The 14,404-nt window shown below is 37.3% G+C and overlaps 1 protein-coding gene across 1 annotated transcript in view; it reads right to left on the bottom strand.

Annotated features, from left to right (window-relative positions):
• USH2A (usherin) overlaps positions 1–14,404 on the bottom strand; it is an 894,134-nt gene that overhangs the window by 513,463 nt on the left and 366,267 nt on the right. The window contains exons 22-25 of the mRNA XM_003419876.4: positions 7,984–8,110; positions 6,571–6,672; positions 4,331–4,510; positions 2,877–3,007 (exon numbers count right to left, since the gene is read on the bottom strand). Of these exons, the coding sequence (XP_003419924.2) occupies positions 2,877–3,007; positions 4,331–4,510; positions 6,571–6,672; positions 7,984–8,110 (540 nt within the window). The remainder of the gene's footprint in view (positions 1–2,876; positions 3,008–4,330; positions 4,511–6,570; positions 6,673–7,983; positions 8,111–14,404) is intronic.

Genomic DNA, 14,404 nt, shown 5'->3' with positions numbered 1-14,404 from the left:
GATATTGTTGTTATTGTCTATATATAAACATTGTTTATAAGAAAAAAATAAAATACCTGTAAACTATCCAGGAGGAACTGAGGTTTTTTAACATAAAAATACCTATACTTGGGATGTGTCAGTAAAATGGAGAAAGCTGATGATGAGATAAGCAAGATTATATGATTGGTGTAAAAAAGAGTGGAAAGAATATAGAATCTTTGGCAAGACCAATTGTTTTAAGGTGAAGGTAGAGTAGAAGTAGTTCTTTAAGTTGGAAAAGAAAATAGAGAAGCCAGAAGGATTTAATAAGCATCAAGGGAAACCAGTATTTTAGGAAGTCAGTAGGGAAGAATATTTTAAGAAAAAAAGGAGACTGACACAAGAAGATCAAATAAGATAAGAGCTAAAAATTACCCACTAGATTGGGAAGCATGACTATAAAATTGGTTTGCAGCGGAGCTGTAGGGGCAGGAACTGCATCTACAGTTTTGAGGACTGAAGTGGGACGAGAAAATGAAATAACAAGAGTAATCACTTTCAGTGCACATGGCTGTAAGGGAAGGAAAATACAGCAGAGAGGGTTTTTTCTAAGTAAAATAAACAAACAAATAAGATGAATGAAGCTCAACCATTTCACATGCTGAGGGGAAGAGTCAAGGGAGAAAGAACAGTTGAACTACAAAGAGGGGGTAATTTGTAGAACAAGGTCTTGCAGGAGGAGGAATAGAATCTAAAATAAAAGAGAATGATTGACTTTGGCTGTCAGCATGGAAACTGTACTTTTTTCCCTCTGAGTCAGGACAGAATGAAGCCAGGCTTGATTCAGATATGGTAAAGTTTGCAGGTAGAAAGGTTAGAAGCTGAGGAGATACATTTGTTTTTACTGTGAGAGTGAAGGACGATCTAAAGACTTTAAAGTTGTGGAGTTTGCCAGATCCTGAGAGTCCACATTCTCTTTTGTTCACTTTCCACATCTATTCTGTCAACAAATCCTATAAACAATACATATTATTGAATGAAAACCTGGTGACCCCAAAATTCAGAGCCTCACTAATCATCTTGCCTGTGTATGTTCTCCTATAGTGCTCAACTATCTAGCTATTGCAACTGAAGAGTAGATGACTGGAGTGATCCAGGATTGCGGAGTTGAAGAAATAAGTTCAGGGCATTGGTATAAATACGGTTGAAGAGCTGTATTCTTACCTATATAAGGTAGTAAGCAAGTAAGTTAAAGAGAAAGTGAGCTAATATCCAATGGTTTCAATAGAGAGAGAAATGAGAGGGCGAGAGAGCTGAAAGGGTATAAAGTTAGGTTTTAAGGTTTGAGATGGTAGCTGTGTAACATTCTGAGTGATAACAAGCTCAGGGGATGGTCATATATATTGAAGTTACTCAGAATAACCAGAAGAGATGATGTTGAGAGGTAATCTGTGAGAAGCCTGAGTCCTCAGATATGGAAAACTAGAATGTCAGCTTTATGAAGGTCTACTTCCTGTGCCCTGATGGTGCAGTGGTTAAGAGCTTGGATGCTAACCAAAATGTTGGCAGTTCAAATCCACCAGCAGCCCCTTGGAAACTGTATGCAGCAGTTCTACTCTGTTCTATAGGGCCACTAGGAGTTGGAATCCACTCTATGGCAATGGGTTACTTCCTCCACAGCTGTATGGGAAGTGCCTAAAGAGACAGCCTGTCTTAGAGGAGGTACAACCAGGATGCTCCTTAGAGGCAAGGATGGCGAGCCTGCATCTTACATACTTTGGACACGTTGTCAGGAGGGATCAGTCCCTGGAGAATGACATCGTGTTTGATAAAGTAGAGGGTCAGCGAAAAAGAGAAAGACCATCAAGGAGACGGACTGACACAGTGGCTGCAACAATGGGCTCAAGCATAACAACAATTGAAAGCATGGCACAGGACTGGGCAGTGTTTCATTCTGTGGTACATAGGGTCACTATGAGCTGGAACTGGCTGAACAGCACTTAACAACAACAAAGAGAAAGCCTAGCACATAGTAGGCACTCAATATATATTTGTCTAAAAGTAATGATTTTTAAATAGCTATTTTACTAGAGCTACCTAAATCAACATTGTTATTTATTACAATGGAACTTTATCACATTTCAAAAGGCAATGAATAGAGAAACACAGAAGTCTGAAGGGTGGTACAGCAGGACCTGAGAGCTTTCAACGGAGACGTATGTTTCTCAAGAAGAGGAGCCAATTGATGACTACCTTTACATCCTCCACAGGGTTCATGCACAGGTAGATGATGACAGAATGTTTGACGAGGGTGGCCGTGACATACATTCATTCACACGTGCATTCATTCACTCACTCAACAGTATTTATTGGGTACTTAATTAGTGTCAAGTATTGAGTCAGGTGCTGAGGATACAACTGTAAAGAAGACAGCCATGGTCCCTGAACTCACAGAAATTATACTGAGTGGGGAGGACAGCAACAAACAAGGGGAGATATAAATACATTAAATAAGCAGAAATTTTAATAAGCCTTATAAAGGGATAAGTTGCCATTTATCTTATCAGCAAAATTGACTTTATATAATCTAAAAATGTACAAAATCGATAAAATGAAAACATCTTGGAATCCTAAAACACCATCAAAACGAAGTTGGGTTGGCTTAATTCCTTACTTTGTAGTCTGTTTTGGTAGAATTAAAATTTTAACAGTAATAATTGTCATTTTGAAAAATCATCATGATCCTAAAACATAAACTGACAGAATTCCAAAACTCCACAATTAATTGAGGGGAAAAAATGAACATAAAAATAAATCTGCAAAGAAACCTCAACTGAGTATAATCTTAGCACATGCTTTATATATATTTAAGTTGGGTCTGACATTTTAGTGTAAATTTACTTTAATTAACATACAGCAAGAAAATCAGGTCCATCTTTGTTGTAAACAAAAAGAAGTAATCCATTCAGTTGGTCGGTTCTGAACTTAAAGGAAATCTCAAAGTCCATTCCGCCATGAAATATATATGAATGAAGCTCCAGGAACCCTTTAAAGAAGAGAGTGTACATGTTAGTATGTCTAATGTAATATCAAGGAGCCCTAGTGGCACGGTGGTTAAGCACTCTGCTGCTAACTGAAAGGTTGGTGGTTCAAACTCACCAAGCCATTACTCAGGAGAAAAGACCTGGTGACCTGCTCCTGTAAAGGTTAAGCCCTAGGAAACACCACAGGCAGTTCTACCCTGTTACATTAAAATCATCTCAGCTGCACCTGAGAACAATGTAATATCACCACCATCCTAAGGGTGTTATACGACTCTAAAACGTATAGTCTTATTGAGTAAATCTCACAATAGAAGATGCAAATCAGTGTTAAGATATCCTCTTGTAATTGCACAGAAGTGGCAGAATGAGTTGATACACCTGTTACATTGGCTAAGAGGAACTTAGCCAAGAAGGAGAAAAGAGCGGTGAAAAAGTGCACAGATTATGATACTGTTCAGATCTGTGTTCCAAAGGCAGTTTAAGCAACATAATAACTAAACAACTTACTTATAAATGTAGGAGGCAGAGGTGGGCTTTTATTTGAAGAACAAGGCCTGCCTACCAACCCATCATATTCCTTTCCATGGCCTCATCTTGGGTGGCTGCCAAGGCAGAGACTTTGAGTGGGGAGATGTGCCATGGACACCACACCACACCTTTTTGCTGAAGCCTTTGAAACAATGGCAGGGACGGTGATTATATTCTCAGATCTCTCTCAACGGCCTATTTAACCGTTACAGAGCTAAAATTTCACTTTTCGGAATATTGTTCAGCTATGGAATGGAGCCCCGTTAGCACAGTGGTTAAGAATCACAGCAAGCTATGGATGCGAACCGAAAGGTCTGCAATTCAAATCCACCGGCTGCTCTTTGGAAATCCTACGGCACAGTTCTACTCTATCCTAAGGGTCGCTATGAGATAGAATCAACTTGATGGCAACAGGATTTTGGTTTTTAAAATGGCATAAGTAGGTCTTCGTGGATTAAGCTGGTAAACAAAACTTTAAATCATCTTTCTAAGCAAGATGGCATTCTGATATCCAAACAACATACTTACAGAGAGACCTTTGTGACACCAACTCAAGCAAACCGAGAACTGTCATGGGCCACCAGAGATCTCACCCATGAGCATATATTTATGAGTTTTACAATTTATATCATATATGCAGACTTTGAGAATATACTTATTTGCATCAAGCCATAACTAGGTATTTCTGTGTATACCAGGTCCATAGGAGGTCCAAGTAACTGGACTAGGGAAATTGAACTTCGCCAAGTGTGAACATACATGCTAAGCAACCACTGATGTCTATTTTAGGAACTCACCCGATCCTAGGAACTGGGCTCCCTCTTTTAATGTAGTAGGGCATCCCTCCCAGCTGTTATACACATTAACTTGCTCTTCAGAACTCTGCCACTCCAGGGGTTCCCAGATGACCGAGGGATTGTAATTCTTCATAAAAAGCACATCCTTGAGACAGCCCACAAAACCCTTTTGAATTATCTCTGCAAGAGTTGATAGATACCAAGAAATATGTATTTTTAAAGATTCTTTTCCAGTAATCTTACATGCCCTTAGAATCAATGAACTAGAGAACAGTTCTCACCGCCCATATACTATAATAAACACCACCTCATTTTTTTTTCATCAGCTAAGGTAACTGGTGACATTTACAAGGTGCAGCCCTGGTTCACACATCATATCTGCAGAAACAGAGGTTTATGAGAAAATCCTGATTTTGCAGTATAACCAAGAATATTGCCTTATGCAGCTAACCAGGAAACTGTTATCTGCCACTAATTTTAAAAATAAAAGTGTTACAACAACTTTTAAAAAGGAAAAGATTTGAAGGAAATTTTTCTGTTAAATTGTACTTTATAGTTTACTCATCATCATGAATCATTCTGTTGCTTGAGTGATTAATAATTTCATATTTAGGATTCAATATTTAGTATAATATTGAACTGAATTTCAGAACTCTCCAGAACAGAGAGATTTAGGGCTTATTCATATAGCAAATAGGGTTATATTAAGGGTAAGGGAGGAAGAAACTGAGCTAATAAGAGAGTGAGAGAGGGCAAAAAAAAAAAAAAAAATAGAAAGGGAGAGAGGGCCCCCTGAGGAGCAAGCACCCGACTGGCTGTTCAGGTAATATTTCATAAGGGTAATATCTTTATGTATAGGCCCAAAGCTTGGTTCTCAGCTTTTGTGTTGATGACTTGATTCTAGGGAAGTTATTCAGCAGCAATCTAGCTGTTACAAGGCCAACACACTGGCAAATTGTTTACTTATAACGGAGACACGCCCACTCTAGGAAGTGTACTTGTATCAGGGTATTCTCTCCTTCTGTTACCTGGACCCGCCATAGCCCACAAGTCTGCTTAATGGGCAAAGAAGTAGGACAAAGGCTGTGAATGTGAGTGAGCGTACATGTGAGGCTGCGTGTGCATCTGTGTGAATGGTTTAGAGAGGGTTCTCTACCAGTCTAAGGTAAAAGAATGAAAACCCTCTCTACTCTAGAGGCATTTCTAACCAGTCTTCAGGATTTGGAAGTATCCCTCGCCAAGGTGCGATGAAAATTTTTTCTTCTTTTGATCTGCATCTTGATTCCCTGAAGACCACAATCCTTGAACAAATTATAATTAACTAGGTCCATTAAGTTAGTTACATTTTAACATCCTGGAAGAAACCTGGGGCATCATATTATTCTTGATGAGGACACCCTAGCTAGAATCATTGGCAAGACATTGGAAGGGTGAACTTTTTCTGAATGAGGTTAATTTTATTCATATTTGTTTTTATTAGTGTAGAGTGCATTTTTGTTCTCTTGTCCTAAAATTATGGGAAATACTTTGTCCATATCTCAATTATAGCATTTATGGCATTGGGCTGGAGGTATTTGCTTATATTTTTGTATCTTCCATTATGCAAAGACCATGTTTTATTCATTTATGAGTATGCAGGGACTGGTTTCCGGAAACCCTGGTGGTGTAGTGGTTAAGTGCTACGGCTGCTAACCAAAAGGTCGGCAGTTCGAATCCGCCAGGTGCTCCTTGGAAACTCTATGGGGCAGTTCTACTCTGTCCTGTAGGGTTGCTATGAGTCAGAATCGACTCAACGGCATGGGGTTTGGTTTTTTTGGAGGGCCTGGTTTAGTACCCCACACAGTCAGCGCTCAGGGGACCTTGCTCACTCCATTTGAAGTGTAAATCAAGCTCACAGTTTTTCATTTCTGGGTTGTTTATATTTAAAATTCTTAGAAAAGTCTGTGTAAAAGACAAGGTCCTGAATAGGACACCTTTGACTGAAATTAGTATAATTCAATGCAGCAAAAGTTCAATGAACTCCTCTTATACATGAAATACCGGGCACTGACAGTAAATACAAGTAACACATGGTCCCTTTAGCAAAGAAGAAACCTAAAGGAAAAATTTAAACATAATTATATAGGAGATATAGCTTGAGAGCGAAAACAATAGTATTATTCAGATTCTAAAATAATATGAATTGATTATTTTCTAAATTTTAGTGACAATACACAATTCTATACCTTTACCAAACTCACCAAGATCCTTCCTGAGGATGGTGTAGCCTTGTGGCAGCCCTCCAACAAAAACTCCTGTGTTATCTCCAATAACAGTACTGCCATTCAGGGTGCCCGAGGAACCTGTGCAAAGGAGGTGAGATCCAATTTCAGGAGGATAATCTATTTCCACAAATTTAGCAAAGGATAAAACCCATCCCTGGGCCTTTGGGACACTGTTCTCCCTTAGTTATCCTCTTATCTCAATGGCTGTTCCTGCTTACTTTTCTTCCTCATTGCTATATGTCTTGATGCTGGAATGGCCTAGACCTCCTCCCTTCTCAGAGCTCTTCTCTTCTCTAGTTACATTGAATCCCCAGGTGCTCCTGAGCGATAAATAGCAGGCTAGGTGCTAGTGCAAACAACCAGGAGTTAAGATCCAGAAGGTGCCTTGGACCTGGCTGTGTTAAGATTTCTAAGCCTGACATGACATATATGGTAAACTTCCAGCTTCGGGCCTGGCACCTGTTGTTTCCTTGACCTAAATAATTTTTCCCTTGATATTTGCGTGGTTTTCTCTTTCACACCTTCAGATCTCTGCTCAAATGTCGTCTTATCATAGAAGCCTTCTGTAACAATCACCCACATTCACACATGCACACGCACACACATTCACACACAGATACACACAGATGCACACACATACGCACACACCTTTCCCTCTATCCTGCTTTACTGTTCTCTTCTCAGAATTTACTTCCACCTGATACTTGTCTGATATTTCTTCATTCTATCTCTTCCCTTCTCCCCTAAAAGTAAGTTTTGCAAAAGCTGTTTGCTCTTTGCACCCAGAGGGCCTAGAAGAATATCTGGCACATAATAGGTGGTCATTTAAATTATATATTTCATGAATGAATTAATGAAACATGCATCATCATACAGATACTGTAACTAATTTATAATTACAGGAAGATGGCAGATAGGGTGGACCGGAAAGAATACTAAGAATTGCAAAAGCAGAGTATGTGTCTTAAGAATGCTGCTACCAGCTGCATAAATTGGGAATATTCTATTTACCTTTTCTGAGCTTTGTTGTCCTCATCTCTACAAGGCAGATAACCACTGCTTTACTTTACTGCATTTGCCTTCCGAAGGTCAAAAGTAACATGAGAGAAGAGAAGTAAAAATCCCTTGCAAATTGCAGAACACTATCAAAGACACAAGATTGCTACTGGTACGTTTGCTCTTATGTTTGCTTTCCTAGAGCCCGGCATGGATGAGAAACTGCCTGTCAGGCATCATTGTAGAAGCACCCAGAAGGCAAATTCAACAGCAATTTAGATGAAATTGAGTGGAGATGAAGGGGAAAGAAGAGACATGGAAATATAAACGACAGAAAAGTATGGCAACACCAACGTATCAATAGAACCATTTATACATCAAGTAAGTTCTTACCTGTGTACTGCCCATCAAGAGTGATTTGGCCGACAGCCTGATGCCGAATAGCAATTATTTCATGCCATTTGCCATCACTATATTGTTTATCATTATCATTGGTTGTTGTAACTTCCACTGAAGATCCCTTAAGGGGAAAAGTAAAGAAATAAGTATAAATAAAACTGTGCACGTGTTTATTATAAACAATTTTCCAATTTTCACATTATGATCCTGTTGCAAACATGTATAAGTTTCAAATAGAACTCAAAGTTAAAGTTGATCTTTAGCATCATTCTGGCTTTTCTGCAATGTGCTTCTATGAACACCGCAGTGGCCAAATCTAAAAAGAACTTCTCTTTGGAATCAGATCTCTTCCAAAGACACTTGCATTTTGAGTACCTATATTCATCAGAAAGGTAATGGGTTTCCTACTGCAGAATTTTTCATTTTAATTTTCATGGCAGAAATAGAAAAATTTTAAACTAATAAAATATCCAAAATTTATCCCAAAAGATAGGAAATTGTCAGGCTAGTAAGTTTCTCTGACTTTCACTGAGTTACTAATAACAAGGAGGAATGAGATCCATGACAAATATTAGCCAGTTACTAGTAAATTGAACATAAGTATGGGGTTCAACTTAGTACACAGTGCTCTATAGTCTAAAACCTAACAGTTACAGCTTGAGCTGAGGTAACAGCGTTATAGTTTAAAATGAGTTCCTTAGTGTAATAATTGTCTCCCTAAACTACTGTCTCCTTTGCCACGAGGCCAGAAGAAATGGAGGAGTGCTTGGCTACCATCGCTGATTTTTTATCAAGGACTTAATAGATAGATCCTCATCAAAAGGAGAAAAAATGTGGAACAGAATTTCTAATTCTCATGGAAACCAGACTTATTGGATCCATGGAGACCAGCTGAACCCCCAAATCTATTGCCCAGAAAACAATTTTAATCGTTGAACCAAAACTATCCCATGAAGTCATTTTTAAACTAAACAACAGTTTAGCTCAATAAATAATAATAAAGAAAAGCTCTCCTTGAGTATTGCACTCTTAAAGAATTATGTATATGAAATCAAAATGACAACAGTAATCCTAAACAACTTAAACAACAATCCTAAATGACCTGCCATATGCAGATGACACAACCTTGCTTGCTGAAAGTGAAGAGAACTTAAAGTACTTACTGATAAAGATCAAAGACTACTGCCTTCAGTATGGATTCTACCTCAACATAAAGAAAACAAAAATCCCCACAACTGGATTAAATAAGCAATATAATGATAAACGGAGAAAAATTGCCAAGGATTTCATTTTACTTGGATCTACAATTAGCACCCATGGAAGCAGCAGTCGAGAAATTAAACAATGTACTGCACTGGGCAAATCTGCTGCAAAGACCTCTCTAAAAAGCAAAGATATCGCCTTGAGAACTAAGGTGTGCCTGACCCAAGCCATGGTATTTTCAGTCACCTCATATGCATATGAAAGTTGAGCAATGAGTAAGGGAGACCAAAGAAAAATTGATGCCTTAAATTATGGTGTTGGGGAAGAATATTGAATATACCATGGTCTGCCAGAAAAACAATCAATCTGTCTTAGATGAAGTATAGCCCGAATGCTCCTTAGAAGCAAGGATGGCAAGACTTTGTCTCACGTACTTTGGACATGTTATCAGGAGGGATCAGTCCCTGGACAAGGACATCATGCTTAGTGAAGTGGTCAGCGAAAAAGTGGGAGACCCTCAAGGAGATGGATTGACACAGTGCCTGCCACAATGGGCTCAAACATAGCAATCATTGTGAGGATGGCACAGGACCAGGCAGTGTTTCGTTCTGTTATACATGGAGTCGCTATAAGTTGGAACTGACTCAACAGCACCTAACAATAACAATTCTAAAGCACAGATGAGAACTTTAAGGTGGAAAGAATCTGTGTAAAGAGTGATGAAGCAATATGGGCAGAGACAGCGAGAATGATGACACAATGTGAAGGATATGACTTTTGTCATTGAACTGCACATGTAAAAACAGTTAAATGGCTGTATGTTTTTTGTATATATTTTCACCAAAAAAAAAAAAAAAGAGTTCCTTAGTGGATAAGACCTAGGAAATGGCAGACACCAAGAAAAGAGATTAGCGAAAAGGAGGTGAGTGTAAAGAAGCAGAGAAAAAGAAATAGAAGAGAAACCTCCCATCTTAATATGTATATTCAAGTGACCACTTTTCAGTCCAATATGATTAGACAGGGAATTGCTAGAAAGTCAAGCTGGATTCAGAAGAGGACGTGGAACCAGGAATATCATTGTGATGTCAGACAGATCCTGGCTAAAAGCAGAGAATACCAGAAAGATGTTTACCTGTGTTTTATTGACTATGCAAAGGCATTGGACTGTGTGGATCATAATAAATTATGAATAACATTACGAAGAATGGGAATTCCAGAACACTTCATTGTGGTCATGATGAACCTGTACATAGATCAAGAGGCAGTAGTCCGAACTGAACAAGGGGATACTGTGTAGTTTAAAGTCAGGAAATGTGTGTGTCAGGGTTGTATCCTTTCACCATACCTATTCAATCTGTATGTGGAGCAAATAATCCAAGAAGGTGGACTACATGAAGAAGACCATGGCATCAGGATTGGAGGAAGGCTCATTAACAACCTGCATAATGGAGATGACACAACCTTGCTTGCTGAAAGAGAAGAGGATTGAAGCACTTACTGATGAAGATCAAATACTACAGCATTCAATATGGATTACACCTCAACATAAAGAAAACAAAAGTCCTCGCAACTGGACCAAAAAGACACATCATGATAAATGGAGAAAAGACTGAAGTTGTCAAGGATATCTTTTTACTTGAATTCTCAATCAATACTCATGGAAGTAGCAGTCAAGAAATCAAAAGATGCATTGCATTGGACAAGTTGGCTGCAAAAGACCTCTTTGAAGTATGGAAGAGCAAAGATTTCACCTTGAAGACTAAGGTGCGCCTGACCCAAGCCATGGTGTTTTCAATCGCCTCATATGCATGCGAAACCTGGATGATGAATAAGGAAGACCAAAGAATTGATGTCTTTGAATTCCGGTGATGGCAAAGAATATTGAGTATACCATGGACTGTCAGAAAAATGAACAAATCTGTCTTGAAAGAAGTACAACCAGAATGCTCCTTAGAAGCAAGGATGGCGAGATTACATCTCACATATATTGGACATGTTATCAGAAGAAATCAGTCCCTGGGGAAGGACATCATGCTTGGTAAAGTAGAGGGTCAGCGAAAAAGAGGAAGATCCTCAAAGAGATGGACTGACACAGTGACTGCAACAATGGGCTCAAACATAGCAATGATTGTGAGGATGGTGCAGGACCGGACAGTGCTTCAGTCTGTTGTACAAAGGGTCGCTAAGAGTCAGAACCAACTAGGCAGCACCTAACAGCAACAACAACAAACTTTTTCAATGTTAATAAACAAGAAGACTACACAAAAGATAGTTCAGTTTTGCCACATCATCACTTAATACTACTACTGATAAAGAAGAAACAATCAGAAAATATCTCTGCACCTTCTAGATGAAAATCTAGACTTTTAGAAAATAAGTTTAGTTCTAAATAAAGTTGATTTCTTTAGCAATAATGAACATTATTGCAACAAAAAATATTAAAAGCTAAAAATAAGGTTAGGTAAAATATATTTTTAAATTACCTGGAATACTTCACCAAACTCTTCAAAATTTTTCTATATCGTTTTTGTTTATAAGCCAGTATCTATTAAGCAGACATAAAGAGATTTGCAAAAATATAAAGCAATGCCCCTTTTCTCCCTAATTTTTTTTGTTTGGGAAAATATAGTTATTTTCTTATAAAGTACAGTTGGTCCTCTGTATCTTTGTGTCCTGTGTCTGTGGATTCAACCGACCACAGATTGAAAATTTCAGGAAGAAAAAATGTTGTGTTGTTCTTGACATGTACTATATAGTTAGGCCTAGGATAACTGCCTCTGTACTGGACAGGCACAGACTTTCTTCTTGTCATTATTCCCTAAACAATGCAGTATAACAACTATTTATATAGCATTTACATTGTATTAGGTATTATAAGTAATTCAGAAATGATTTAAAGTATATGGGAGAATGAGCGCAGGTTATACACAAATATGACACCATTTTATATAAGGGACTTGAGCATCCAAGGATTTTGGGATCTGTGGGGTTTGTGGAACCAATCCCCCCAGATACCAAGGAATGACTGTATTATGTTAAAATACAAAAGGCTTATGTTTTTTATCATTGTTAGTTTTTAATATTGATGTTATTTTTGGTGAAAATATACACAGCAGATCATACATCCATTCAACAATTTCTACAGTACAGTTCAGTGACATTGGTTACATTCTTCATGTTATGTCACCATAATTGTTATACAGTTTTTTAAAAAGAGAAAACTATAACTATCTGATGTATTACAGCTAAAGTTTTACGTAACAAAAAATGCAGTGTTAATCATACCATTTTAAGTTAAACATTTCTGTTTATACTTCCCTAAAATTGCTTCAGTGACATAACATGTCCATTCTATGTAACTAATTGGCTCCCATGGGGCCTCACACAGGGCATGACAACAAGTGTGACATACAGAATTTTATGTCACCAAAAGACAGTTTGTAATTTTCTGTGAGTATGAGTGGTCTGCTTCTCACACGGACAATATCACGACTTTTACAGAGAACTCATTTAGCTAGAAAGTCCATTTTCTAGTCCTTGAATTTTTGTAAGTTGACTTTCTTTGTATCTCTTTCTTTTATGTGCTCTATTTTATTTTCTTCAACCCTATTTCAACATTTTAATATTTTACAAACACACATTTCATTATCGTAGTTTAATAATTAAAACCAGAACTGGTGTCGTGCCCAATTAATGTGCCCTGGTAGCTTGCCCATTAGTTTTTCCATTAGTGAATTCAACAATACTAATGGGATTACTAGCATGGGATGCTAATTGGGCGTGACATAAGAAACTGGCTTACTTCTTAGCATACCCTTGCTAATGATGAAATTAATGAGCATTTTATTAAATGCTGTCTCATCAAAGTGTACTTAGTTAGCGTTAAAATTGTTACAAATGATGCTGCATTGAAAAGATCAGGTGCCTGAGTAAGTGGTTCTTCATATTATGTTTGGCAACAATCTGAAGCGTTAATAGTTCTCTACATCAGAAATCACATTTATTGGAGACAAATTCAAGTACATAATGTACAGGCTCGGTGTGCCAAACTAGGTTTATATTTAGAGAAACTTGGAATATTATTTGATGATTATGTTATGGCTATTTATCCCACCAATGTTGAAAGAATAATTCTGTGATCAATTCTGCTGTCATCTTTGCAGATTTGTTTTGTTTATTTCCAATTTGGAAACTATCAGACATGATAAATAGATGTTATTCAGAATGGAACCAGAAATTTATATGAATTTCCTATTAATGTTACTGAGCAGAAAATATATATAAATGGTAACATGGGTCATTACTGGTCAGTAAAATATAATCTGACCAACTGTATTCAAAATTGAAATTAACCAAATAAATAATGGGCAGATTATAGCCAAGTGTTAGATTTAACAAAAAACACAGCAACTAAATATTGGAGTAACTTCCATATTGTGTTTCTTAGCAATGGTTCCAAGTGAATAGTCCATAAAGTAGAAACACATTTTTAATTTGAAATATTATTAAGAATATTTTCCCTTCCCCTAAATATGTATTCAGTGGAATGTATTGGCTGGAAACCAACATGTTTCTACATCTATGGCCTCTACTTAGGGTTACATTGTTATCTAAGAAATTCATGACTCAAGGATTTAAAAAAACGAAGTGCACAAAGACTTCAAATTACTGTTAAACTATGTAGCCTGTATCTTTTAAAATTCCTTGATAATGATGTTTTCACAATTCAAAATTTGATTACTTTTAATGGATTTGGGAACAGTAATTCAAAAACAATCATTTTATTTTTTTCTGATGTGTCAAAGTACTGAACAAACAAAACAAATAAGAACTAAACTGGTTAATAACCATGAAAGAGCTGTAACTTTTATTCCAGAAAATGGGTAATTTTCTTCAACTATGAGTAGTGGTATTTTACCAATAGTTGTTAAGTCTGTCAGTATGTCAACAGAAATTTATTTCTTGAGCATCTATTGTATTCCAAGAACTGTGCTAAAGCCAGTCAGACTGCCCTCACTGGATTGTATAGCCTAATAAGAAAGACACATTATAAGAAAATAATTACTTCCTTGAAAAGTACAATAGGGTTTCACTAGATAATTTTCTCCTCATTTGAAGGCAAAAACAGAAGAATCTAGCTTAAAATTGCCAGATGGGACCTGAAGTATTGGAATTATAAATAATTGTAATGCCAGTGGGAGGTTTATAAAAC

This window comes from Loxodonta africana, chromosome 25 (genome assembly GCF_030014295.1).
Source record: "Loxodonta africana isolate mLoxAfr1 chromosome 25, mLoxAfr1.hap2, whole genome shotgun sequence".
Taxonomy (NCBI): domain Eukaryota; kingdom Metazoa; phylum Chordata; class Mammalia; order Proboscidea; family Elephantidae; genus Loxodonta; species Loxodonta africana.
The sequence above is the reverse complement of the archived record's forward strand: the minus strand, read 5'-3'. Positions and strand labels throughout refer to the sequence as shown.